Source organism: Tachyglossus aculeatus, chromosome 27, assembly GCF_015852505.1.
Source record: "Tachyglossus aculeatus isolate mTacAcu1 chromosome 27, mTacAcu1.pri, whole genome shotgun sequence".
NCBI classification, from domain to species: Eukaryota; Metazoa; Chordata; class Mammalia; order Monotremata; family Tachyglossidae; genus Tachyglossus; species Tachyglossus aculeatus.
This window is the reverse complement of record NC_052092.1, coordinates 4,518,199-4,542,901: the sequence shown is the minus strand read 5'-3', so window position 1 is coordinate 4,542,901 and position 24,703 is coordinate 4,518,199. Positions and strand designations below refer to the sequence as shown.

Sequence of the window (24,703 nt, the reverse complement as noted above, 5' to 3'; positions counted from 1 at the left end):
GACAAGCCACGAAAACGTCGTCTGCAGGGACAGAGATCAAAATAGTTCCCGGTCTAACGAGCCTTGAAGACACCTCAGGTGGCCCCGTGGCCCGAGGAGGGAAGGATTCCCGGGGCGAGGTTGTGCCAGGCTTGCGGAGGGTGCCAGCCTCCAGTTGCAAGTGTGAAGGAAAGGGCTGCATTCGGAGCCCAGAGCCGGTTGGGGAGTGAAGGGCTGGGGGTGGGTGTCGGGGGCTGCTGGAGGGGTGGGGGGCGCAGGGGGCAGAGTCTTGGGGGGCTGCCTGTGTCCAGGGGGGTGGGTGATCCTGAGAGCAGAGGCTGGCATTCAGGGGGGCACAGATGGGTTTTGAGGGGCTGGGCAAGGTTGTGAACTCTGGATTTTTGGCATCTGATTCTGCCAGTAGCTGCTTCTCCTCCTCCTCCTCCTATCTCCCACCCTCTGAGGTTGTGAGTCAGGGATCCTCCCACCGAGATGGTGAGCTCCTATGTGGGTCAGGAACCCATCCGACTGTCTCTTTTCCACCCCAGGTCTCAGCACAGTGCTTGGCATAGAGTAAGCCTTTACCAGATTCTTTAACCTCTTAACTGGAGCGGGGGTGGTGTTTAAAACAAGCAGATTCATTTTTTGGCTAGCACCTCTGGGGCCTGGTGGGTGGGCCGTGAAGGAGGTCATAAACGCTGGCTTAAGCGAGTCAATTTGCATTATCTGTGAATCTCAGTTAACCGCACCATGTCTTTCCCTCATCGCTGCGGATAATGGGGAGTGCGTACATGTGCATAGGGCAAACACACATGTAGGTGAATGCAAATCCCCATGCGGTACATGGTGTGGAGAGTCAGTGATGAAATTGGGGGGACTTAGGACACAAGCTGCTCATCATAAAGGAAAATGTCTGCGTTTCCTACCCGGCTTCCTCCACCTCCTCCGCCTCTCCTGTTTTCCCTTTCTTCTCCATCTCTCCTTCTGTTCCTCCAGCCCGACCTGCTCACCAGCCCCCTCCCCCTCCTCTCCTGTTCCGGCAGCTTTTTCAGGTTGGTCCTTCTTCTTTCCTGTGACCCCTGCTTTGGCCTGGTTGAGGTTTCTGGCCGCCTCTCCCCCCTTCATCTGGGCCGCTCTGCTCCATCTCCACTTTGCGCTCTGCCACCCACTCCAAGATTCCTCTCCCTTTGTCTTCTCCTTTTTTTCTCCACTCCCTGCTGTTCTCCCAGGCCCCCACTCGTCCCCTTCCCATACAGATCTGTCGCTCTCTGCTCCTTTTGCCTCCCAAGACCTCCTTACCTTTCTGGTTCTCACCTTCCTCTCCCTCCTTTCTCTCACCCCAGTCCCCCCCCCACTCAACCAGGACCCCTGACCCAGCCTCACGGCGACAGTGAGATCAGCACTGCCTTTGGCCAGGCTCTGGAAAGGGTGGACAGAGCAGGAGCTGGTGGTGGCTTTCTCCTCTCAAAAGCCATTGCAGGGAGCTTGGTTTGATGTCCTATAGGGTCTGGGCCTTGATGGAAGACGAGACGGTTGCAGCTTGAGAGGGTGGGGTGGAAGGGAGGGCAGAGGCGAGGCAGTGGGAGGAAACTATGTGTGGGCATGGACTTCACCCACCCCCTGCCAATTTCCTCCCACTTCCTCTCTTCCGTCTTGCATATCGTTGTGGCCCAGTGGCAACAGCAAGGGACTGGGAGTCAAGAACCCTGGGTACTAGCCCCGGCTCAGCCACTCGCTGGCTGCGTGACCTTGGGCAAGTCGCTCCACTTCTTTGGGACTCAGTTTCCTCATCTGTAAAGCGGGTCTCGTATCGCCCCCAGTGCTCGGCACAGTGCTGGGCACATGGTAAGTGCTTAAATGCTATTATTATTATTTACCGTTCCACTTCATTCCTTCGCCCGCTCTCCCTATAGCTCTGATTCCCCCACCCCCGCCACCGCACATGTCTCTGCAGGCGGTCCGGGGGTGGGCGGCGAGGGGGAGGAAGCAAGTCTCCATAGATGTCTCAGTTCCTGTAGCCCCGCTTGGCTGTTCAGGCAATGCCTGGCCACTGTGGGGCCTACCCCTGCCCCTCCAACTCAATCCTCACCCCCATGCCCCGCCATGTCCTGGTCAATAGGGGGGAAGTGGCTGGAAACAGAGCCCCACCTACCCCGCCACTCAGCCCTTACCCCCATATCCTGCCCTGGCCAGGCCACTGGGTGTGGGGGGGCAATAGCTGGAAACAAAGCCTTGCCCTTCCCCATCACTTAGCCCTTGCCCCCATGCCCTGTCATGGCCTGGCTTGATAAATACAATTGATTGATTGGAAACAGAGCCTTGCCCACCAGGCACTCAGCCTTCACCCCCATGCCCTCTTATGGCTTGGCCACTAGGGAACAACAGCCAGAAACAGAGACTTGCCACCCACTTAATAATGACAATAATAATGACGATAATATTTAAGCACTTACTGTGCGCTAAAGCAGTTGGGGCGCAGTCCCTGTCCCACATGGGGTGCTCAGTCTGAGGACGGAGATCAGTTATTGAACCCCATTTTACAGATGAGGAAACAGAGACGCAGAGAAGTCAAATGTCTTGCCTGTGGTCACACAGCAAGCACGTGGCGGGGCCAGGATTAGAACACGGTCCTCCCGATTCCCGGGCCCCGTGCTCTTTCCTCTCTGCTGTGCTGCTTCTGATTCGCCCCTCAAACCCATGCCCCGAGATGGAGGAGACATGATATTTGGGACAATAAATCTTGTTACTTCTGGGAGCCATCGGCACTGGGGACCCCCTGGACCTCAATGGAGCAGTGAGCACAACTTCGACTCTAACCAAAAGAAGCAGCGTGGCTTAGTGAATAGAGCCCAGGCCTGGGAATCAGAAGGACTAGAGTTCTAATCCCAGCTCCCTCTCTTGTTTGCTGTGTGACTATGGGCAAGTCACTTCACTTCTCTGGTCCTCAGTCAACTCATCTGTAAAATGGGGATTAAAAGTGTTAGCCCCACGTGAGACAGGGATTGTGTCCAACTTGACAGTTTTTATCTACCCCTTAGATTGTGTTGTATTTACCCGCTTAGAAGAGTGCTTGGCACATAGTAAGTGCTTAACAAGTAACATAATTATTATTATTATTATTAACCAGAGATCTCTCCCTGCCTGGGCCAGGAGGGGCCACTTTTCCCTTCCTACTGGGATGGCTATTTGTCCAGGTTTTTTCCACGATCTCAGTCTCCCTTCCAGCTGGTCCACCCTGTCCGGCTTGGGAACAGTGCGGGACACCCCTCTGATCGATAGCGCCTGGCACATAGTAAGCACTTTACAAATACCATAATAATTATTATCGTTAGCTATCATTATTACCCAGCTTCTCTCCATTACGGCTCGTAAGTGGGGCGGGACACCCCTCCCAACCGTGGAAACTCACCCTAGGTTCTATGGATCACCACTGAAGGTTCCATGTGCTGTCATTAAGTAATAATAACTGTGGTATTGGTTAAGTGCTTACTACGTGCCAAGCACTGTAGTAAGTGCTGGGGTAGATACAAGATTACCATGGGGCTCAGAGTCTAAGAAGGAGGGGGAACAGGGATCGAATCCCTATTTTGCAGATGAGGAAACTGAGGCACAGTGAAATGAAGCCTCTTGCCTGAGGTCCTACAGCAGGCAAGCGGCGGAGCAGGGATTAGAACCCAGGTCCTCTGGCTCCCAGGCCCGAGTTCTTTCCACTAGGCCCAGGTCCCACCACGTAACCCGCGTAATGAGGTGACGTCACCTGGGCCTACCACTTCCGGGTTGATCACACGCCCTGCGCTATTCATGAGAGCCACTGATGGCCGGCCCCCACTCTTTCCTCCGCCCGCCCCCCACCCCACCGCCCACCTGCTCCCAGCATGAAGCCCCTGATCCGTGCACCCACCTGCCCACGGAATAAAGCTGGGCCCTGCTGTTTCGGCTCATTCTATGGCAACGAGAAATTACTCACCCCAGGCTCTCTGTCTTTACCAAGACGTGGATATTCCTCGAAGCCGCTCCTAAATTGCTATGCAGAAAAGCCCGGGGTTTCCGTGGGACCCAACTCTCTCAGGGAACGAGATCCCTTTTTTTGTTAAGTTTTTTCGTTTAGTGGGTTTGAAATAAAGAGCTGGGCCAGGGAGCTCTCCATCAGGCTTGGACAAGTGGGAGAGAGCCCCTTAGGGGTTAGTCTAAGTGGAACATTGGGTTTGGGCCTGGCAGCAGGAGGCTTGGTAGAGCCATATGCCGGTTAACTACCTGGACGCCCACTCTCACAGCTGGGACTTGATCAGCCAATATTCACCCCGTTTCCTCTCTCACACACCCTTCAAAGACCTACCATCCTCAGTCCATTTAAAACCTTCTTGAGCCTAATGGAATCCTGAATTTTTCCCCTCTTACAGCCCACCATAACCATCTTCTGTATCATTATTTTATTGTTATTATTACTAATAACAACAAAATGAGGATAAAGAAAATGCTGCTAATTAACGTTATCATTACTAATAATGTCATGGTGGAATTTGGTAAGCACTTCCTAGGTGCCAAATGCTACTAAGCAGTGGGGTAAGTACAAGATAATCAAGTCAGTCAGTTGTATTTATTTATTTATTCATTCATTCACTGATTCCATCCTATTTACTGAGTACTTACTGTTTGCAGAGCACTGTACTAAGTGCTTGTGAGGGTACAAAATAACAATATAAACTGACACACCCACACTGGGCTCCTATGATAGGTTTCCCCTAGCAGTCAATCAGTCAACACAGAGCTATCTCCTGCCCACAGACATCCCCACTGGGTGGTGAGATCGGACCTTGGGTGTGAATGCCCCAGATAGAGAATCTCAGACAAAGTTGTTCAATCGATACTGTCGATCCTAATTCTGATACATTCTCTCTCTCTCTTGCTTCCATTCACTCCTCCACATCCACACTCATATTCCTTCACGGCACGGCCTAGTGGAAAGAGTTCAGGTCTGGGGATCAGAGGACCTGGGTTCTAATCTCGGCTCTGCCACTTGCCTGCTGGGTGACCTTGGGCAAGTCACTTAACTTCTTTGCACCTCCATTTCCACTGTAAAATGGGGATTCAATACCTGTTCTCCCTCCTACTTAGAATATAAGCCTCATGTGGGACAGGGACTGTGTCCAACCTGATTAATTAGAAAACATTTTTTAATTTTTTTTAAAAGACCATTTTTCTGCAAGGAGAAAGATAAACAGAGGACTGGTCTCTTTCTTCATAATTCTTCTGTGGGTAGGACTGTGCAGTGAAATCTTCTTGTTGGTACATGATACTTAGCTCTTGGGGTGGGGGAGAGAGGGTGTGCAGATGGGGGAAATGACAGGGGGATCTCCTGTCAATCAAAGAACTGATAGCATTTATTGAGCACCTACTTTGTGCAAAGCACTATTCTAGGGGCTGAGTGAGTGGGCACAAAAGTGTTCTTGCACTATAAACTCCTGGAGGCAGGGAATGCATCCTCTTTTTTTGGTATTTTTTTAATGGTATTTGTTAGGTCCTTACTATATGCCAGGGACTCTACTAAGCGCTGGGGTAGATACAAAGTTAATCAGATTGGGCACAGTCCAAATCCCACATGGGGCTTCACAGTCTTAATCTCCATTTTACATACAAGGTAACTGAGGCCCAGAGAAGTGAAGTCATTTGCCTGTGGTCACACAGCTGACAAGTGGCGGAGCCGGGAATAGAACCCAAGTCCTCTCACTTCCCGGACCTTACTCCTTCCACTAGTCCACTCTCTTCAGTTGTACTGTCCTAAGTGCTTAGAAGAGTGCACTGCACTCAATAAATACCATCACAGCCATAGAGAAGCAGCATGCCTGTTGGAAAGAGCATAGGCCTGGGAATAAAAGGACTTGGGTTCTACTCCCGGCTCTGCCACTATCTGTTGCGTGACCTTGGGCAAGTTACTTCACTGTTCTGGGCCTCAGTTACCTCATCTATAAAATGGGGATTAAAAGTATTAGCCCCATGTGAGACAGGGACTGTGTCCAACTTGATTGAGTTTTATCTACCCCTTATGCTTGTGTTATACTTACCTGCCAAATACCTGTTAAATAACTGTTCTCCCTCTTACTTAGACTGTGAGCCCCATGTGGGACAGGAACTGTGTCCAACCTGATTAGTTTGTGTCTAGCCCAGTGCTTAGGACAATGCCTGGCACATAGTAAGAGCTTCTAAACCTCAGGGTTTAGAAGAGTAAGCATAGTAAGCACTTAATAAATATAATACTAATACTAATAATCACTATGGGCCAATCTCTTTCAGCTTCCTGATAGTGGGTGCTGAGCTTTCTTGATCTCTCATTATCATTTAGATCATGCACATTCATTAAGTGCTTATAGGACACCAAGTGCTGAACTAAGCGCTAGGGTAATTACAGGAAAATCAATTAAGATACAGTCCCCAGCCCACGAGGGAGATCTCACTGAAGTGGGGGAGCGGTGAGATCGGGAGAAATAAGATAAAGGCCAATCAACAATGATGAGAAATCAAAATTTAGCAATCCAAAACATCCACAGTATGATATGAAAGGTGAATGCACCTAGAGACCTTTGAGAAGAATCTGCTATATTCTCTCATCTCCCTCCTACTTCGATTTTGAGCCCCATGTGGGACAGGGACTGGTGTCCAACCTGATTAGTTTGTATCTAGCCCAGTGCTTAGGACAATGCCTGGCACATAATAAGAGCTTAACAACTACTATGTTGGTTTTATCTGCTGCTAACTTTCCAGCTTGAAGTATTGATAGTCCTGGAATCAATCAATTCATCGTATTTAGTAGTTTAGTTTAGGAAGGGTTAGTATTAGGGACAATGGTATTTATAAACCACCTTTCTGCCCATTGATCGATAACATTTGTTGAGCACCTATTGTGTGCAGGGCATTGACTAATCCTGGGAGAGTACAGTGTGAAAGTACTAAAGCTCACACGCAGAAGGTGAAGTTAGGAGTATTTGAATGTTCGAAAAAAAGTTAAGGTTCACAGCTGATAGATCCTTGATAGGTTACTAGAAGAAAGGAAGAGATATTAAGACTGTAATAAGCCACTTTAAACATAAGGAGGGATGATGGTCGGGGAGGAAACGGTATCTACTGAGCCTCCAGTGTGGGGCTGTACACTGTACTAAGTACTTGGGAAAATCCACATGCTTGCCAAAAGGGAGCTTCCCTTTGGATGAGGGAAACAGACACAAGTACAGTTGATTATACAGTTATGGTCACAAGGGGACAACCATTATTTTGTTCCTCCTAGAATCCTTTGGGGCCAATGCTGGAGACTCACTCCGGGGCCAGGTGGACCAGAAGCCTGACCCGGTAGCCAATATAGGGCACATGTGCTGTGTTCTGGTTTGTGTATGACTAGGAAGGCTGTCTGGGTCAGAGGAAGGGAAGGTGAGTAAGAGGAGGAGGTGGGTGACTAAGTCTGCATGCCAAAAAAGAGAAGAAAGAAGGGAAAGAGGACAAGGAGAGAGTGACAGGAGAGGGAGGGAAGAATGGAGCAAGAAACAGGGAATGAGATGGTCTCATCTGCTGCTGGCGATGGCTTATTTAATAATAATAATAATAATGGCATTTATTAAGCGCTTACTATGTGCAAAGCACTGTTATAAGCACTGGGGGGATACAAGGTGATCAGGTTGTCCCACGTGGGGCTCACAGTCTTAATCCCCATTTTCCAGATGAGGTAACTGAGGCACAGAGAAGTTAAATGACTTGCTGCTTCTCTTATTTGATAGAGAACTCTGGGATCTGACGTGACCCTGGGTGGTAGGTGATTCAATAATTATGGTATTTGTTAAACACTTACTATGTGCCAAGCACTGTTCTAAGTACTGGGATAGATACAAGGTAACCAAGTTGAACATAGTCCCTGTCCTGCATGGGGCTCACAGTCTTAACCCCCATTTTACAGGTAAGGTAACTGAGGCCCAGAGAAGTGAAGTGACTTGCCCAAGGTCACACAGCAGACAAGTGGCAGAGGTGGGATTAGAACACACGACCTCTGACTCCCAAGCCCGGGCTCTTGCCACTAGGCCTAGCTACTTCAGGATTTGTAGGGAGGGGTCCACAGGACAACGGGGAGACAGTGGGGAGGGGAGGAAGTCATATCGTCAAATGGAATGGGAGTCAGGAAACCTAGGTTCAAATACTCTTTGCCTTTATCCACCACCCCCTGCCCTGCGTAACATCCATCTCCCTCTCTAAACTGTAAGCTCCTAGAGGGCGGAGATAGTGTCTACCAATTCTATTTTTCTCCCCCAAGTGCTCAGTGTAGTACTCTGATAATTGTGGTTTTTAAGTGCTTACTATGTGCCTGGCACTAAACTAAGCGCTGGGGTCTTCTTCTAGCAGTGGGGTAGATAGGGATAATCAGGTTGGATAGAGTCCCTGTTCCACATGGGGCTCACCGTCTAAGGAGGAGGGAGAACAGACATTGAATCCCCACTTCAGAGATGAAGCAACTGAGGCCCAGAGAAGTGAAGTGACTTGCCTAAGGTCACCTAGCAGGCAAGTGGAGGACCAGTTCTCCCATCTCCCAATCCTGTGCTCTTTCCATCAGGGCCAGGCTGCTTCTCTTGCATAGAGGAAGCACTCAATAGACACTAGACCACTGATAATCTATTCATTTTCTCCTTTTTATTTTATTTTTTTGCACCATCTTGAGCGAGCCATTTCATTTTCTCTGGGCCTCTGTTTCTCTATCGGTCCAAAGAGAAGGAATCAGTCAATCAATGGTATTTACTGAGTGCTTGCTTTTTTTTGTGGTGTGTTTTAAACGCTTATTATGTGACAAATGCTAGTGTAGATATAAAAGAAGTAGATTGGACACAGTCCCCATCCCCCAAGGGGCTCTCAGTTTAAGGGCCTGGTGGAAGGTTCCCCAGGCCTGGGAGTCAGCGGACCTGGGTTCTAATTCCGCGCCAGCAACTGCCTGCAGGCAAGTTACTTCGCTTCCCTGTGCCTGTTTCCTCATCTGGGAAATGGGGATTCAATACCTGCTCTCCCTTCTACTTAAGACTGAGAGCCCCATGTGGGACAGGAACCATGGTCTAACTTGATGATCTTGTTTCTACCACAGTGCTTGGCACACAGTAAATGCTTAACAAAGGCCACTATTATTATTATTACTATTGTAATTGTTATTGCTATCATTATTATGGAGGGAGAAAAACAGATTCCCATTTTACAGATGAAGAAACCTAGGCCCAGAGAGGTTAAATGATTTGTCCAAGGTCCCACAGCGGGCCAGGGGCAGAGTCGGGATTAGACTCCCAGGCCTGTGATCTTTTCACTAGGCTGCACTGTTTCTTGTTCTTACTTTGGATTTCCAGGGCTTGGGCTTGGGGCTCAGTTTGTAACGTTGCTTCTTGGGGGACCTTTAGAGGGGCCAGACCCCAAAGGGGGCTGATTGCCAAAGTGCAGAAGAGGGAACTGAGCAGAAGCTCTCATAGTGGGCAGGGAATGGGTCTGTTTATCATTATACCGTACTCTCCCAACCGCTTAATACAGTGCTCTGCGCACAGTAAGCGCTCAATAAATACAAATGAATGAATGAATGAACCCCCGGAGGGGCAGCTACTGGCTGGAAATTCCATCTTGGTGATGAAAACGTTATCACTTCCTCCAATTATGACTCTTCTGTCTTCCTGTCGCTATAGGAAGGACACCCTCTCCTCCCCTTCCCCCACAGTCCTTTGAGTTGGCACGCCCGAGGTGTCCTTTCTCAAGTATTTAGCACCAGTCCCTCGGTCTCCAAGCCGCCAGCCAAGCCCATCTGACGATTTTACTCATTTCTGTTCTAGGAGAACATCTTTACTGCTCATCTCTGAGTGGTCTTTCATTTACTCTGGCCTGTCGGGAAGGAAGGGGCTAAGTGTTAAACATTGCACCCCAGAGAGATCTGGCCCCCGCGTTTGGATGGCGAAGCCTCTCCCACCTGAGGAGACGTGTCTTAGTTAATTCAGGACGGTGCTACTAATAACTTGTGCCTCAGTTACCTCATCTGTAAAATAGGGATTGAGCCCATGAGCTCCATGTGGGACAGGGACTGTGACCAATTGATTTGTCTGCATCCACCCCAGCGCTTAGTACAGTGCCCGGCACTTAGTAAGGGCTTAACAAATACCACAATTATCAATCAATCAATCAATCAATCAATCGTATTTATTGAGCGCTTACTATGTGCAGAGCACTGTACTAAGCGCTTGGGAAGTACAAATTGGCATCACATAGAGACAGTCCCTACCCAACAGTGGGCTCACAGTCTAAAAGGGGGAGACAGAGAACAGAACCAAACATACCAACAAAATAAAATAAGTAAGATAGAAATGTACAAGTAAAATAAATAAATAAATAAATAAACAGAGTAATAAATATGTACAACCATATATACATATATACAGGTGCTGTGGGGAAGGGAAGGAGGTAAGACGGGGGGATGGAGAGGGGGACGAGGGGGAGAGGAAAGAAGGGGCTCAGTCTGGGAAGGCCTCCTGGAGGAGGTGAGCTCTCAGCAGGGCCTTGAAGGGAGGAAGAGAGCTAGCTTGGCGGATGGGCAGAGGGAGGGCATTCCAGGCCCGGGGGATGACGTGGGCCGGGAGTCGATGGCGGGACAGGCGAGAGCGAGGTACAGTGAGGAGATTAGTGGTGGAGGAGCGGAGGGTGCGGGCTGGGCTGGAGAAGGAGAGAAGGGAGGTGAGGTAGGAGGGGGCGAGGTGATGGACAGCTATTATCATTATTAATAGCTGTGGGACGCATCAGGAGCAGACTTTCAATCCAAGGCAGTCAATCCAACAGAGGTAGTATTGAGCACTTACCGTGCAGCGTGAGAGAAGCAGAGTGGCTCAGTGGAAAGAGCACAGGCTTGGGAGTCAGAGGTCATGGGTTCTAATCCCAGCTCCGCCACTTGTCAGCTGTGTGACTTTGGGCAAGTCACTTCACTTCTCTGTGCCTCAGTTGCCTCATCTGTAAAATGGGGACTAAGACTTTAAGCCCCACATGGTACAACCTGATCACCTTCTATCTCCCCCAGCGCTTAGAACAGTGCTTGGCACATAGTAAGCACTTAATAAATACCATCATTCTTATTATCATTATTACTGTATGCAAAGCACTGTAATGGGAAATTCTATTATAACAGGGTTGTTAGACGTGATCCCTGCCCACAGGGAGATGACTGTCTGCAGGTCAGACACAGTCCCTGTCCCAACCCATGGTCTGGGAATCTAAGGAGAGTGGATATCTTCTCTACATTTGAGAGATGAGGGAACTGAGGCCCAGAGAGGGTAAATGGTTTTCCAGAATACTGTTCTAGGCCCTTGAGAGAGCACAGTTGAGTTGGTAGGCATGATGCCTGCTCCTCCAGGAGCTTCCAGTCTATTGACTGCAGAATACTGTATTGAGCCATTGGGAGATTACAATAGTTAGACAGGATCCCTTCCCTCAGGGAGTTTACAGTCTATAGTGTTCAGAGCACAAGACCCAAGACTTTGGAGAGGACAATAGTCAGTAGGGTCAACACTTGCCCTCCAGTAGTTTACAGTCTAAAGCATGCAGAGAACTAGACTTAGTTGTTGGGAGAGTAAAACAGATTTAGTAGACGTGATCCTTACAGTCTAGAGTGGGCAGGGCACTGAATTGAGCACTTGGGAGAGTCCAGTAGATTTAGTAAACACGATCCCTGCCCTCTCATTTTGCGATGAAATTCCATGTAAAGGCAGAAGACCAGTAATTTCCTACAACCCTGGAGTCGGGAGCGTGGGGGAACTACCTGGCAGGGTCCTCAGAGGAGGGATGAGGCCCATTTGTGTGGTCTCTCCATCCGTGACCCGGAAGAGATTTAAATGGAATTAACAACCTGGAAGGTATTTACACTGAAAGGCAATGAACACCTCCAAGAGGAGTGTTCACATGGCAGTAAGCGCACTCTGTGCCCACGGCCCACTCCCCCAGGGACCAGCAGGGCTTTCAAAACCTTGACCCTGGAGGCATCTCCGAGGAGAGAGATGACATAGGGCTGTTGAGAGTACGCCACAACACCCAATAAGGGGAGGAAAATCATCTCCAATCTCTAGGATAAAAGTATTCCGGACATTCGAAATAGAAGCCCTTGGAGGTAAAAACCAGAGGGAAGAGTCAGAGAGCTGGTCAGAAGGGGAATGTGTCTGCCTGTTGTTATACTGTACTCTCCGAAGCGCTTAGTACAGTGCTCTGAGCACAGTAAATGCTCAATAAAAATGATTGAATGAATGAACACAAGGGTCCCCCACGATGAAGAAGAAAATGAAGTGGGCAGGGGAGTTAGCAGCCCTAGCTTCTAGACCCAGTCCAGTGCTCTGCACACAGTAAGTGCGCAATAAATACCATTGATTGATTGAGCACTTACTGTATGCAGAGTACTGTACTAAGCACTCGGGAGAGTACAACACAATGGAGTTGGTAAACACAGCTAAGCTGCTTCATTCATTCAGTCATATTTATTGAGTGCTTACTGTGTGCAGAGCACTGTACTAAGCACTTCAAAAATACCCTGTTATGATCAGGCTTATGCCTTTGACGGCCACCTCTTTCTCTTCTTCAGCTCTTCCCCACCTGCCCCCTTCTTACTCCTAAACTGGGGGAATGAGGGGAAGGTAGGGAGTTGTCCCCAAATAGGGGGTGCCACTAGGTCTCTGAGGTCCTCCAAATTCCAGGGCTGTCTCCCTCTCTCATTCTTTGGAGGGTTGGTTCAGTGACAAGGGATGTTTCCGGGAAAGTGCTACCTTGCTCAGGATGTCGATTTCTGCTTGAGAGGGAATGATATGGGGAGAAAGAGGGAAGTCCTGGCGAGATTCAGGGTGAGAAATTTGGGGTGCGCCCACCCACGAACCCAAAAGGTCAGTCTTCTCTTCCGTGGTGGGAATGTACGATCAGCTGTTGAGATGTGCTCCTTTTCCAGCTCTAATAATCATCATCATTGTCAATCGAGGGGATTTATTGAGTGCTTACTGTGTACAGAACACTGTACTAAGCACTTGGGAGAGTGCATTACAACTGAGTTGGAAGATGTGTTCCCTGCCCATGATGAACCTACAGCTAGAGGGGGAGACAGATATTAGTATCAATCAATGCTATGTATTGAGCACTAACAAGTGTAGAGGACTGTACTAAGTGCTTGGGAGAGTACAATACAACAGAATTAGCAGATACATCCCTACCCATAATAAGTTTACGGTCCAGAGAAATATTACTTTTACATTATTGCTATAATTTAATAATAATAATGATGACCCCCGATTCTATAATCGTGAACTGGGTAATGCATGCTGAGGTGGAGAGGTGTGCATTGTTGAGTGATAAGTTCTCCCCCATTGGACTATTGAATGCTTGATTTTCAGATCCAAAATTCCAGAAAGCGTCACATTTGGGGAGCTATGACCCGTTGGGTCTCTCTTACTGAGATTGCCCCCAACAAATCCTGACTTTAATGGGACCACTAGACTGACAAGTACATTTCCAGCTTCCCCCCAGCCCCTGCTGCCAAGCTTAGGGGGTCTGAGGCCGGGTCGGGGGGGCGGGGAGTCTTGGGGGCGGGGAGCAGACAGGGCCCTCAGGACTACCAGGAAGCGGTGGTCAGTCGGGCGATCCTTGAGCCAATTAGCGAGCACGCTTGGGCACCCGGTCACCCAGCTGGAAAATCAGAAGCCACAACAAGTGGCCTCCAGCTGATCCCCGGGCCGGTGGCGGACAGTAGGCCGCCCCGATGCTACGGGTACGTATGCCAGACCCACCCACGTCCCCTTTGCGCTGTGGGCATAGGGAGCCCAGTGTAGTGATGTCACTTGGAATCCTGCTCAAACTGTCACAACTGGAACGCTTGTCCAGGGTGACCCCCGATCCCTCTCCTCCACCCCCCCACTACCTCTTGCCCATCAAGGTGCCGTCGCATGACCAAGCCCAATGGAGAACTCTCCATTTAGACCCTGGGCTCTGTCCTGGAGAGCTGCCCCTGCCAGGGTCATAAACATAGTGGGACTCGATTTTCATCCTGTTTTCTGTCCAGGCAAATGACTTCTGACAAAATGGAAATCTTGACCACAAATCCAAACCCAACCCAACCTCCCCAGGCCCTTCAGAGTGGGTGTGGCAGTCGTTTTTTGTTTTTTTTTATATTTTAGACTCGGCATGAGGGAATGGGATTCTCAAGGTCCTGGAGGGGTCGGAAGCCTCAGAGAGCTCGTCTGCAGAGAAGGATTCTGGGACTTTGGCCCTTTCCTTCAGGGCAAAGGGGTGTGGGGCCAAAGCAAGGAGATTTAGCCCACCTCTGAATTCTGCCCCACCTCATTTTCACTTCTTATGAGATCACCCTTTCCAGCAGCCCTGTAGCAGAGACCGTTGCAAATTGAGTGACCCGATGAGAGCAATCAACCCTCACCTCTCCATAACTGCTCAGAGCATAGCCTTGAGGGAGTCCAGAAGCACCTTCAAATTCCCACCACGTCCCGTCGTCCAGAGAAACATCTTTTGGCAGGCCAGACCACTTCCCTTGGGCCAGAAAATAGGGGTGAGGCCCCTCGAACCCCAAAGATGCTGTGCTAATACAGCAATCAGCCCCCGACAACACCAAGCCAGGAATTTCGGCTCTCAAAGCCTGAGCTGGAAAATCCTTTCCTTGCAAAGGAGCCCACGGCTCCCTCGGCGCTGAAATCAGAAGGAGCCGGGAATGGATGGTGTCTACCTGCTCTCTCCATCCCCATTCCCATTCCTTCGAAGGAGGAGTGGGAATGCTGATGAGGGCAGGGTCAATTAGAAGGAGATAATAAGTTGATTTTTACCTAGAAGAGGATCAACAGCTTATGTGTCCTCTATTGATCTGTCCTGGAGCTGGTTTCCAGGGTTCAGAGAACACTGATGGATTTGTGTGTCGGGTTTCATTCAAGGTCCGGGTTGAAGCAACTCACTTCACCGCTCTCTCTAGCCGGAGCGGGGCTGGTGTTTTCCAGGGCTTTAATGGCCGCCTAGAGGAGGCTGATTCATTGCTCCCGCCTGCAAAGTCGTGCTTTTCTCCAGCCACTTTAACTCAGCGGACAAATAGCAAACAAAGAACCTGATAACCAGCCTTGCTGTTTTTATGCATGGTTTTTTTTTTTAAAAATGGCATTTTTTCAAGGCTAACTATGTGCCAGACACTGTACTAAGCGCTGCGGTAGTTACAGACTAATGGGTTGGACACAGTCCCGTCCCACATGGGGCTCACAGCCCCATTTTAAAGATGAGGGAACTGAGCAATGGAGGAGTGAAGTGACTTGTCCAGGGTTACGCAACAGACAAGTGGCAGAGTCAGAATTACAAAATTAATAATAATAATAATAATTATTATAATAATAATAATAACTGTGGTATATGTTATGCTCTTACTGCATTTCCAGGCACCATACTAAGGTCTGGGGTGGATCGGGTTGGATACAATCCCTGTCCCACACAGGGCTCCCAATCTCAGTCTTCATTTTACAGATGAAATACCTGAGGCACAGAGAAGTGAAGTGACTTACCCAGGGTTGTACAATAGACAAGTGGCAGAGCCGGGATTAGAACTCAGGCCTTTCTGACTCTCAGGCCTGGGCTGCATCCGCCCTGCAACCTGCCTGCTGCACTCCAAGCCCCAGCTCTCATCTGAACTTCTCCCCATTTTGCAGAGGAGGAAACTGAGGTCTGGAGAGGTTAAGCGATTTGCTCAAGGTCCCCTGGCCGGTGGTGGAGCTGGGACCCAAACCCAAACCTCTGGGCTTCTCTTCCTGTCAATCAATTAATGCTGTTTATTGAGCATTTGCTGTGTGCAGAGCACTGGACTAAGTGCTTGGTAAAGCACAGACAAGTAGGTAGAGATGATCCCTGCCCATATAGGGCTTAGAGATCAGAGGGAGCCACAGATATTAAAATAAAGTGCAGATGGTTACGTACAAAAGTCCTGGGGTGGTGGAGGAGACTTGACTATCCAAGTGCTTAAAGGGAACAGACCGGAATGTGTAAGAGATGCACTTGGAAAAGCAGTGTAGCCTAGTGGAAAGAGCACAGGCTTGGGAGTCAGAAGGACCTGGGTTCTAATCCTGACTCCACCACTCGTCTGCTGTATGACCTTGGGCAAATCACTTCTCTGGGCCTCAGTTCCCTCATCTGTCAAATGGGAATGAAGACTGTGAGCCCCACGTGGGACAGGGACTGTGTCCAACCTGATAAGCTTGTCTCTACCCCAGCGCTTAGAACAGTGCCTGGCACATAGTAAACACCCAGACTTTATGCTCATTGTGGACAGGGAATGTGTCTGCTAATTTCTCTTGTATTGAACTATCCCAAGTGCTTAGCACAGTGCTCTGCACATAGTTAGGCCTCAATCAATACCACTGATTGGTTGATTGACATGAAAGAAAGTGATGCAGAAGGGAGGGCTTAGTCGGGGAAGGCCTCTTGGAGGAGATGCGATTTTAGTAGGACTCTCTTTAAGGTTGGGTTGTGGTTTACGTGGGATTGATAAGGTGGATTCAAAGTCCTCCGAGGGGTGGGGGGAGATATTCTAACACACCACACAATCCATTCCATCTCTTGGTACCGTGGCTCCAGGTTGACCCAACAGATGAGCAGTGGCAACGGTGGAGTCCTTGGGCGTCACTATGACGATCCCCTTGGGCTCGGCAGGCAGAAGATGGTGGTCTAACTGCAAGCTACCATTTGGCCCACGCCCCGGGGAACAGTCAACCGCTGGCATAGGACTCCACACCCCTCAGCGTGCAGTTGACTTCCCTTCCACAATTTTGGCACCACTTAGCACTCTTGCGTCGAAATCCCCATGCTGATTAGCTTGTCAGATTCGGCTATTGCCGTAATTAGTCTGTCTGGATCTTTGTGGAATTATTCTCTCCCTCCACTGATAGCCGTCAGGGTGGGTGCATTCGGGCCCTGGACACAGGCGGAGGGGGTCACCTGACAGTCATTTGTGCCCCCGGGGCAGGCGTGGGAGCCCTAGACTGAGCACTGTGGAATCACAAACTCGGAGCGGCAGAAGGTCGCTCCGTGGAGGGGTCTCCTTTCTGGTGGGGAGGGGGGCTGGTTCCCAGCATCTGTATCCATAAATGAGTCTTCAACAGGTAGTCCATTTCTGCTCACTGCCTGGTTGTCAGATTTCTCTCTGACCGGTTCATGTCGATCGGTCAGTCAACCAACCATTTGTCCTGAGTGACTGCTGTGTGCAGAGCCCTGAACTAATTGACCGCTCGACTCAGGCCTTGGGAGAGTTCGATAAAGGTAAAAGGTGCAGTCCCTGACCTTGAGGAGCTCACCGTCTACTGCACGCAGAGCACTGGGCTGAGCGCTGATGGGAGTCCAGTAGAGTTAGAAGACACTGTCCCTGCCCTCAAGGAGTTTCCAATTCACCAGGTCGAATCTCTCCTCTTTCCTTTCCACTTCTATGGCCTGGAACAACATTTTTTAATGTTATTGGCTAAGCACTTACTATGCATCAAGCAGTGTTTGCTACCTGATTACAAGCTAATCAGGTTGGACACAGAGCCTGTCCCACATGGGGCTCGGAGTCATAACCCCCATTTTCCAGATGGGGGAATTGAAGTGAAGTGACTCACCCAAAGTCACAGAGCAGACAAGTGGCAGAGCTGGGATTAGAACCCAGGTCCTCCTGACTCCCAGATCATCCTGCTTCTGAGTTGGCAGAAAGGAGGGGAGGAGGGAGTTCGGAGGAAGACTCCACAACAAGAGCCAGTGCAGTCAAGAAGAATTAGAATCGAGGAGCACAGCGGCTAGAAGTGTTTGAGAGCAGATTGTCTGTGACTTCTGTCAGGGCCATTTGGGTGACGTGGCGGGAATGAAAGTTGGCTGCAAGGAACAGGGGCTGAGAAAACAGAACTTCGGTAGAAGGGTCGAAGCTTTCCAGGGAAGGATGGGAACGAAGATAATGGAATTGAGCAAGCACAATGGACTGAGCGAGGGACCCCTCAGCCCTGCTTCCAGGAGTCAGATGTTTTGGAAACCCAAGGAATTCGTAGCGGGGACCACCACCCCGGTTACTTGATATCTGCAGTTAGCTGAGGTCCAAGATGTGAGAATAATAAATCAGTCAATGGAATTTGTCGAGCACTTAATGTGTGCAGAGCACTGTACTAAGTGCTCAGCAGTGTACAAGTGTGGAAGACTACCTGCTGACCCAAACTCTTGGGCTGTGGTAACACTGGTGCAGAACACGGACAGATCATAATAATAAGAACAATAAGAGAATTATTATAAAGTACTTATTAGGTGCCAAGCATTGTACTAAGTCCTGGGGTCAATATAGGGCCTTAGGGTGGTCATCCCAAGCTGCCTGATTCCCTGGGCTGAGCCCATCTTGAGCCATGGCAGTTTACTTGTTGGACTCATTGAATGGAAATGGATAATTGATGCTCCCAGGGGACGACAGGACTATATGGGGCTTGTGAAGTCCGGGTGTGTGAAATGGTGAAGTAGGGTGGCCTAGTGGAAAAAGCATGGGAGTTGGGAACTGGATTTTCACCCCAGCTTCAATATCTGTCCTCCCTTCTACTTAGACTGTGAGCCCCACATGGGATCTGATTATATTTTGTATTTACTCCAGCACTTAATACAATGCTTGGTACATTGAAAGCGCTTTACAAATGCCATTATTTATTATTATTATTGTCATTATTATTATTATTATTATTAGTTGGCTGATTCCAGCCCTTCACCTTCCCTTCAGAGCACTGGTTCCTGCAGATTCCAAAAGACTTTTCCGTTTGGCATAAGTCTCTAGCGTTGACCAGTAGCTCACATCATTCCGATGGGATTGCTCTCCTACAATTACAAGCCTCTAAATTAGATTCCCTCCCAGAGAAATGAGCTCCCCTCTGCTGCAGCACTTGCTTATTTTCAATGCGCTTTCAACGCCCCCCCCCCCCGCGCCCCTTTCTGCAACATGCCGTCTCCTCACTTGAAATCCTCTCTTGTGATTTCTCCATCTTGTCTCACCCAAGGTTGCTTGACCCCACTGGGCTATTTGTGACACTCAGAATTGGGTTGGCCTAAGTGACTCCGGTCTTCTTTTTGCCCACCACTCTAGTCCAAATGCTTTGCCCTCAGTGAAACTGGATACTTACTCCCGATTGATTTTCTGATTGATTGGCTTGGACATAGAATGGCCTAATGGAAAGACCTTGGACATGGGAGTTAGAGGGCCTGGCTTTTAATCCTAGCTGCTCCTCTTGCTTGCTGTGGGAGACCTTGGGCAAGTCCCTTAGCTTCTCTGTTCCTCAGTTTCCTCATCTGTAAAATGGAGATTTAGTACCTGTCCTCCCTCCCAATTAAATTCCCTTTCTAGTCTGTGAGCTCGCCGTGGGCAGGGAATGTGAATGCGTCCGTTTATTGTTTACTGTACTCTCCCCAGCCTTTAGTACAGTGTTCTGCAGACAGTAAGAGCCCAGTAAATACGATTGACTGACTTACTAGAATGGTGCAGTTCTGCGCATGTCTGACTGAACTAACTCTCACTGTCCTGCCTGTCTCTTCAGGGAGCGTCAGAGTCGAAGATGAAGACCAGGGCCGAGCGCTCCTCTCCAAGGTTGTGGTGGGTGTTGGCTGTCCTGGCCGCGGTGGGCGGCAGGACCCGGGCCCAGAAGAGCCACCCGAGCATCGGCATCGCGGTCATCCTGGTGGGGACGTCGGACGAGGTGGCCATCAAGGATGCCCACGAGAAAGATGACTTCCATCACCTGTCAGTGGTCCCCCGGGTGGAGCTGGTGGCCATGAACGAGACCGACCCCAAGAGCATCATCACCCGCATCTGCGACCTCATGTCCGACCGGAAGATCCAGGGAGTGGTGTTCGCTGACGACACCGACCAGGAGGCCATCGCCCAGATCCTCGATTTCATCTCCGCCCAGACCCTCACCCCCATCCTGGGCATCCACGGAGGGTCATCAATGATCATGGCGGACAAGGTGAGCCCGGTCACCCTGGGAAGCGATGGACGAGGCGACTGTTGGGGTGGAAGGAGCTACGTTCTGGGGGAGCGAGGCGGCTGGGTGGTCCTGAACTGTCTGCCGAATTCCCATCCGGCTGACAGGAGGGGCTCGTGAAAGAGAAAGTCCAAGCTCCCTGCCTTAGAGGAGTTGTCGTCTGATAGGAGAGGTGCCGTGAGAGGCCCTGAATCTCAAGAATGGGTTCTTGGGGGTGGAAAGGAGAGAAAGGGATTGTGCGTGTTGGAGATTCTGGAATTCTGGAGGGGGTGGGGCCCTGGGGTGTTGTTTAGAAATGGGAGGGATGGGTGTCGGATGTGGCCAAGTGATGATGGAGTCTCCCATTGAGGGATGGTGCATGTGGCAACATGATGGATGTGGCAGAGTGATAATGGTGGTGATGATGGAGCTTTCCATCTCTGGATGGTGGGTACAGCATAAGGATGATGGTGATGATGGAATCTCTCATTGGTGTGTGGTGGATGTGGAGTAATGGTGATGGAGTATTCCATCCTTGGGTGGTGGATGAGGTCAAGGGAGGATGATTTTCCTCATCAATGGGTAAAGGATGAGGCATCTAATCGATGGTGGAATCTCCCATCAGTGTGCAGTGGATGTGGCACGGGAATGATAGTGATGGCAGGGAGTCTTCCGCCGCTTGGTAGTGTAAATGATGCTGCAATGATAGAACCTCTCCTTGTTGGGAGGTGGATGTGTTGTGGCAATAATGAGGTCTCCTATTGTAAGTGAAGGATGCACCTCAGTCGGGTCATGAAAACTTAGGGCCCGAAATCCTGCGGGAAGGAGTCGATTGGGTAGGGACTGTCTCTATATGTTGCAAATTTGTACTTCCCAAGCGCTTAGTACAGTGCTCTGCACATAGTAAGTGCTCAATAAATATGATTGATGATGATGATGATGATTTACGTGACGTTGATTTGTGCAGAGCCACTCGTGTTCTCTTTTCTCTGCTGGTGGTGTTCGCCCTGAAGCAATATGTATGGTGAGCAAGTAGGTGGGCCGGGGAAAACACAGTGCAGACAGCACACAGAGGTTTTTTGGGACCAAAGTGACCTGGAGATCGTGCCAGGGGTGTAGACCGGCAGGTAGGTTCATTCATTCATTCATTCAATCACATTTATTGAGCGCTTACTGTGTGCAGAGTACTGTACTAAGCACTTGGGAAGTACAAGTTGGCAACATACAGAGATGATCCCTACCCATCAACGGGCTCACCATGGTAACCACTGTGGTCTCCTTCTCGCACTTGAACCAGTTACTTAGTAAATGGAAAGGGGACTTTTTTATGCCCAGGGAGCAGCTTGGGTGAGTCTCAGAGGCCGTGGTAGAAGGATGGAATATACAGGGAGTGCTTAGGCAATGATGATAATTGTGGTACGTGTTAAGCACTTACCTTGTGCTAAACACTGTACTGAGTGCAGGCATTGATACAAACTAACCATCTGGGAGCTTATGGTCTGAGCGAGGAAGGAGACAGGCCTTTTATCCTCGTTTTACAGATGAGGAACCTGAGGCTCAGAGAAGTTAAGTGACTGACCCCAGGTCACACAGCAGGCAAGTGGCAGAGCTGGGAGTAGAGCCCTGGCTTTAAGGGAGGAGGGGTGAGCAAAATGGAACATCTACACTAAGGTATAGACACTAAGTAAAAAATGGAAGGATTTTTGTAAGTAAAGGACCACTGTCTGGACCAGACTATCAATCAGTCAATCAATGGCATTTACTGAGTGCCTTCTGAGGGCCCAGCACTGTACTGAGCGACAGGAAAGTACACCAGCAGTAAGACTCACATCCCCTGCCCTGAGGGAGCTAAGAGGGGAGTCAGACTCAAAACAATGACAGATCGTGGAGGGTGAGGGGAGGAGGAGGTTAAAACAGGACAGCAGCTCGGTTCTGGGGGGACTGAATGCACTACCAAAGGTTCAGGGAGGTGTGTGAATAGTGTCACCGGGCGGAGCATGCTGCTGCACACTGGAGGCCCTAAAATAGAACGGTCGGCCAAGCCTGTGCGATGGCCACGGGCTGGGAGGTGGCGAGGGTGGCCGCGGGAGAGACCTGCCCCACCTGCCTCTCCCACGTGCAGAGGGGAGTGTGGTCGGCCCATTGCAGAGCCACGGGGAGCTGCCCTAGATTCCGCTGGAAGTCCAGGCCCGCAGCCCCAGGTTGGCCTGGCTGGGTCCCACTCGGCCGCCCCAGTGACTGAGCGGATTCTGCCAGTCTCCTCGCGGCCTCCCCAAGGTGCCCCTCCGGTGCCAACACTCCTGGAGAAGTAGTCCCTGGGCTACTTGGAACGTGCCACCAGTGGGTCACAGGGAGATGTGTGACTAGATTTGGGTGGTTGGAGGGGGTGCGGCTGGAGGGTGGATCATTTGAATCCTTTTGACGGAGGTGGGGGAATCAGACTTGGGGAGGGGGGGAACTCTAGGAGCTCGTGTGTGTGTGTGTGTGTGTGTCTGTGTGTGAGAGAGAGAGAGAGAGAAGGGGGGGAGAGAGAGAGAGAGAGAGAATGAAAGAATGGCTGCAACAACTGCTCTGTGGCCTGGGTTGGGGGGTTGACTGGTCCTGAGACCCTCTCCCCATCGGTCTCTCCCCACAGAACTCACTTTCCACCCCTGGAACCACGGTTACGACTCTTCTCTGGACCGCCACCCCCACCCCTCCATCCTCTTCACCCTCCTGATCACACAGCAGAGGACTGGTGGAGCTGGGATTAGAATCCAGGTCCTCTGACTCCCAAGCCTGGCCTCTTTCCACTAGGCCAGGCTGCTCATCTCTCAATCAATCAGTCAACCAGTCAGTAAATGGATGGAGCCTCGCACCTGAATCAGTCAATGGGCCCCAATCTGCTATGAAGCCTCCCTGTGGTTCCAGAGTCCCCCAACCCACCATTGTGGGAAACTCGATGCCAGAGGCCTGGGGAGGGGGGGTGCTGATGAAGTCTTGGGGAGCAGAATGAACCCGATGGAGGCCAAGGCAACCCCCCCTCAACTCCCTCCTACGTTCTGCTCTTCCTGATCCAGCCTGTGGGAACACTTAGCCATGGTGAGAGGCCCTTTTTTTTAAAACGACATTTGTTAAGTGTTTACTATGTGTCAAACACTGTTCTAAGGACCTGGTGCAGATACAAGTGAAATGAGGTCGGACACAGTCTCTATCCCACATGGGGATCATAGTCTAAGTAAGAGGGAGAACAGGAAAACTGAGGCACAGAGAAATGAAATGACTTGCCCAAAGTCACACAGCAAGCATTTGGCAGAGTAGGCATTAGAACTCATGTCCTCTGAATCCCAGCCTCAGCTCTTTGCACTAGACCACACCACTTCCGTGCCATGCTTCTGTCTGGACTCGTCTGCACACTCGCAGATGTCCATTCGGTGGCCGGACAGGGCAACTGGCTGATGTGGGTGGTCGGTGAAAGGTGGGGTTGGGAGAGGAGGGTAGAAAGGGCAGCTCTCGGGGGGAGTAGCTGGCTTCTGAGCAGGGGCTGACCATCACATCAGGAGACACCTGCTCTAATCCCGGCTCTGCCCCTTTCCTCTTGTGCAACCTCCGGCAAGCCACTTCCCATCTCTGGGCTTCAGTTTCCTCAACTGTAAAATGGGGATTAACTCCCAGTTCTCCCTGTGGGACGAGGACTGTGTCTGACCTGATCATCTTGTATCTACTTCAGTGCCCAGCCTAAGCACTTCACAAATACCACAATTTATTGTTATTCTCTTGCAAGCACTTTATAATTGCCATGATTAAAGCACCCCTGTTTTGGGAGGGCTGTCCATTTACCATTTAATTCTTGCTGCCTGGAGGGGTAGCAACTCTCTCCCCATTTAAAATCTTCCATAGACCCTCCTTTGGGTTCCCACCCCCCCCTTTCTTTGCCTTTTCGACCTGCTCCCTGACCTCGTCTCTCTGTCCCCCACTCCTTGGGGCTATCATTCTTCCCCTGCACTCCGTGTCACTTTCCGTTTCATCTTCTCTTTAGCCTCCTTCCCGACTCTTGGGGTTTCAGGAGCTCGATGTGCAGGTCTCCGTTTTTTTGTCAGTGTGGGAGAGTAATTACTGAAATGTTTTAATTATCCAGCTCCCCCTGGCTTTTGGGCCCCTGCCAAGGGAAGGCCACTTCCACCCCAGCGCTCTGGAAGGCCGGGGGGTGGGCTTCTTGGGTGGGAAGATGCCAAGGGAATAGGAGGAGGGGCCCAGATGGAGGACAAAGTGGAGTGGGCAAAGCTCCTGGGGGAAAGACCCTCCCATTGGTGAGAAGCAGGGAGAGCAGGATTCTAATCCCAGCTCTGCTTCTAGCCTGCTGTGTGACCTTGAGAAAATCACCTTTCTGTGCCTCAGTTTCCTCCTTTCTAAAATGGGGATAAAATACCTATTCTCCCTCCCCCTTAGACTGTGAGCCCCATGTGGGACAGGGGCTGTGTCCAACCTGATTAGTTTGTATCCACCCCCGTGCTTAGTACAATGCCTGGCACATAATAATATTAATAATGATGACATTTATTAAGCGCTTACTATGTGCAAAGCACTGTTCTAAGCGCTGGGGGGGATACAAGGTGATCAGGTTGTCCCACGTGGGGCTCACAGTCTTAATCCCAATTTTACAGATGAGGTAACTGAGGCTCAGAGAAGTTAAGTGACTTTCCCAAGGTCACACAGCAGACGTGGCAGAGCTGGAATTTGAACCC

The 24,703-nt window shown here is 50.2% G+C and overlaps 1 protein-coding gene across 1 annotated transcript in view; it reads left to right on the top strand.

The window, feature by feature from the left end:
* The window catches only part of GRIN2B (glutamate ionotropic receptor NMDA type subunit 2B), a 107,526-nt gene that overhangs the window by 5,578 nt on the left and 77,245 nt on the right, over nucleotides 1-24,703 (top strand). Inside the window, exon 3 of the mRNA XM_038768051.1 lies at nucleotides 19,554-19,982. Coding sequence (XP_038623979.1) covers nucleotides 19,572-19,982 — 411 coding nt within the window. The 5' untranslated portion in view covers nucleotides 19,554-19,571. The remainder of the gene's footprint in view (nucleotides 1-19,553; nucleotides 19,983-24,703) is intronic.